At 46.7% G+C, this 4,056-nt stretch overlaps 1 protein-coding gene across 1 annotated transcript; it reads left to right on the top strand.

Moving 5' to 3' along the window:
- Positions 1–1,638: 1,638 nt before the first annotated feature.
- On the top strand, positions 1,639–3,099 carry BDW70DRAFT_61736 (HNH endonuclease signature motif containing protein). The gene is made up of 3 exons (XM_073744396.1): positions 1,639–2,105; positions 2,154–2,476; positions 2,529–3,099. Exons 1-3 carry the CDS (start codon positions 1,703–1,705, stop codon positions 2,994–2,996), a joined length of 1,194 nt encoding a protein of 397 aa, XP_073590436.1. The 5' UTR covers positions 1,639–1,702; the 3' UTR covers positions 2,997–3,099.
- The last annotated feature ends 957 nt before the right edge of the window (positions 3,100–4,056 follow it).

Below are 4,056 nucleotides of genomic sequence, written 5' to 3'. Positions count from 1 at the left end.
TCCCAAGTGCTTCTCAACCATCTTCCACCTCCAACTTACTCTATTTTCTAATCTCTCTGTAAAACGGGGGCCTGGGCCACGGTCACTATATACTTGTTGATTTTGCCACCCTGAGATTCCAGAATTTTGTATATATCCTGTACCAAACAACGCTGAGTAGTGGTAGACAGGCAATTAGTGGTCCTAGGCTCGCTACAGCATTGTTAACCATGCCGAAGCTGGTTCGCAGATTCCGGACCCCAGAGGCCAATTCATTGCGCAGCGGAGCAAGCGAAGCGAACGTAGCAGAGCAATTATAATTGACCCGCAGGCACTTAGACAAGTATTTTGATAACAATCAATGACGACTTCGCAGCCTCTGCAGGCAAACTTGGGTATTACTGATGGTCAAATTAATTATTCGATTAATTCACCACCTTCCATACCGTATCTTCTATATCAGATTGCCAGTGAATGTCTTTACTATACGTAAGATTTGGGGGTCAAATATGTCTACAGGAATGCGGTGTTGAGGCTAATCTCCTCAGCCTGACGTATGGAATACCAAGTTTTCGGTCACAAGTACAAGTTTGATACGAAACCTTTGTTTTCAATTCAGTACCCACTCTTTTGGGCACTAGGCAGATTTGGTTTAGTGTATTTTAGGTTAGGGTTTGGAAAACGTTTTGTCAATGTCGAGGGTAGAAGGACATTTCTGGTGCCTCTGTATAATATGAGACATCTTCTGCCCTTGTGGGAACCAAGCCTTTGATTGTAATGTAGAGGATCTAGATCTGTGAGTGCAGTCATCTCGTCAGCCATGGTGTATAGCTACTAGGGTTATTTGCTGCATATTTACCAAGTCCTTCTTTTTGATCTTTAGAATCTGGAAGTAGTTCTCTCATGGCACGTGCGTCGTCCAGGTTGAAGTAATCTTTCTGCAATGTCAACCTGCCACCATTACTGTACCATCCACGAAAGCCAAAAATCCGTCAGCCAACTTCACTCTTACCGACCACGGCTTGTATCATTAGCCCAGTGTGTACGTTTCAGTGGAAATGAAGGTCAACTTACAGTTAAGCCAGACTCTTGCTGGTAATTACGCGAAAAGCCCGTCGTGGAAAGATTATCGTTATATCAATCCTATTGGTGGCTGCGTTTGCTGGGCACGGGAAAGGAAATGTCAATAGAATCTTTTCATTGAACAAGGGAACCGTTTCCAAGAATACTCTTCTGATGACAAGAGGGGCGGATTCACTGGGCAGTCTCCTGGCAAGAACCCACACTTTTGAGCTGGTAATAGCATAGATCATCATTGTTCCAAGCTGATCCTTGGTGAAGAGGTGATTGTTAAGCAGGGTCAGAGTCATTGTTGGGCTATGCTGGCAATCATGAGCCCGACCAACAAACCACATCCTCATGAATGGCTGTTAACTGTGGGGAAAAATGTATCACATTTTTGTAGAAGGAGAACGGCCAGAAATGGCAGCCACCCAGTAACCAAGCAAATGATAAAGTTTTAACGTTTTCCTAGTCTGGAGGTAGCATTTGAGAAGCGATTCACATTTATCACGTGCCTCGGCACAGACTCAGAATTCAGAGATAATGGCGGTGAATAATTATTCCGGGTCTGAAATGTACCAGCCAACCTCCGTACATGCGTCCTCGCAATAATGCAGCAATGTGATGGTGCCAATGTTCATAAGGAGGCAGCCTAATAATAATGGTGCTCGCACCCCATGTTCGCCGGCATCGTTCATCCTTAGAAGGAGTTATTGTTCCTTCCTCACAGTCTTTGAACCCGGAGGAACAAGATCTTGCAACCCGTATTTTCGATGCGATTATGATGCAATTCGAGCCTTCCCAGTCAACTGAAAGCGGCTATTATCCGGTGACTCTGATTAGACTCATGAAATTCGAGATTTCTGAAAAAGACGAATTTCTGAGCTTCTTTTTCTCTTTTATTCAGCAAGACTTGCTTGACGAAGATGATGAGCGAGTCGGCCTTGGCCAGGTTTTATCACACCTTGCTCCTTTCCCTCATTTGCCATCTGAACAGAAAGATGCTTTGAAGGAAAGTCTTGTTGCATTTGCGAAGTACTTGGTGGTCAATTTCTTCTTACCCTGTAAGTTCCAGTCATATGCATGTGGACCAGCACACTTACCGTCCTTAGTAAAAGCGTCAGCAGGTAAAACTCCTCAACCTACCCCAGCTCTTTCCCGGTCGACGACATCTGAAGTTGCCATTGGAACTCCTAAACGAGTCTCGAACCTGCGCAAATCCTGTCTCATTCGTGACCGGTACCGATGTGTCGTTACTCGGAGATTTGACGCCCAAGAAGCGCAAAACCGATATAAGAGGGATGGACAGGATGTGAAGGATGATGATGGAAAGTCACTGCTTTCGGAACGTGACACCATGGCCTACTTGGAAGTTGCGCATATAATACCCCACTCTCTCAAGTCACTCACGGGCGAAGGAGGCGATAGGAAACTTGTAAGGGAACATATCGTCGCCAATGACCCGTCCATGGCTGACTCTCATTTAGGCGGAGTCGAAGCATATCGCTCACCAAGTCCTAACGATGTTCAACCCTAGCGCCATTCACTTAATTGATGGCGTTGATATTGATCGACCGATGAACGCGCTCACCCTAACGCATGATCTTCATAGGTTATTTGGTAACTTTGAAATCGCCTTCGAACCGGTCGTTACCCAGCCGCATACCTACAAAGTTGACTACGTAGAGTCAGATCGCATGGGTCGCGTTGAAAAGCTTCCCGTCACTGTCAGCCTTTTCCTCACGCCCGATCGAAGTGTAGAACCGCCTTCTCCTCAACTTCTCGCAATCCATAGCGCTATCGGACGTATCCTCCATCTCAGCGCTGCTGGTGAATATATTAATGATTATATTCAAGACTTAGAGGAGATGAAGGGTGGTGAAGTGATGCAAAACGGGTCTACACGTCTCGAAGATTATGTTTGGTTCAGGCTTAGCGATATGTCTGTTTACTAGAATAATGTTGAATGCTCGACACAATCAACTAGGAGCTGCGACAGTAGCTCTAGACCAAAACCAGAATATTATACAATCCCGGAAAATCAGTATCGGGTCAATGGAGTATTGGTCAATATATGCAGCAGAGCTCATGGCCATCTACTATGCGATTAGTCTGGTATTTCCTTTGGCGATGAAGAGCCAGGGCTCCCCCGCTGCAGACCATGGACCGGCAACTATCCTCAGTGACAGCATGTCTTCACTCTAGCAAACGAGGGGAACAAGTCAGGACAGAGGATTATACAGGCTATCACCTGTTCAGCCAGGGAGTTAAAAACACGCGGAGTCCCTCTCCGTCTCCAATGGGTCCCGGGAAACTGTGGTGACCCTGGTAATGAGGCAGCAGACAAGCTGGCCAAAGAAGCAGTTGGCCCGGATAAGTCGCACCCCTTTCAGCATCTCCTCTCGCGTGAAAGAGGATTCATCTGCAGAGAGATCAAAAAAAAGAGTGCGAACATGAATGGAGGACATCTAAGGAAGGTGGCCATCTCCGCCGGATTGATAAGAACTTACCCTCAATCAGCACCCGAAGGCTATATGGATCGCTCCCTCGGAATCGAGCTTACCTGCTTACCAACTCCGAACTGGCCATTCTTGGCTAGCATCACACGGCAAACTACGCAAGTCCAGAGAAGATGACAAGCGAATGTGGAGCTGCAGAAACAGTTGTTCATGTCTTAACTGACTGCCCAAAACTGAAGGACCTACGGCAAAAGCTACGGAGGAAGATAGGGACTGCGTTTAGTGATATTTCAGGCATGCTGGGAGGAGGATCTCAAGGTAAGAATGGTAAGCAGGATGATATGCAAGACAGTAGCATCTTAGGTGCAGTACTGGACTTTGCAGAGGCATCACAGAGGCTTCATAGCCGCGCGCCACAGGGCTGCTGATCAGAACACCAGGCATCGGCCACCACAGGCCGTGACGAGGCTCCAAATTCGTCGGAAATTAATGGTTCACTGTACATAGACACATACAAGGACTAGATAGTGGTATCCTGCATATCGCTTAGGCGAGG

This window comes from Aspergillus foveolatus (assembly GCF_047715535.1).
Source record: "Aspergillus foveolatus strain CBS 279.81 unplaced genomic scaffold BDW70scaffold_292, whole genome shotgun sequence".
NCBI classification, from domain to species: Eukaryota; Fungi; Ascomycota; class Eurotiomycetes; order Eurotiales; family Aspergillaceae; genus Aspergillus; species Aspergillus foveolatus.
This window is presented reverse-complemented; position numbering and strand designations above follow the sequence as displayed.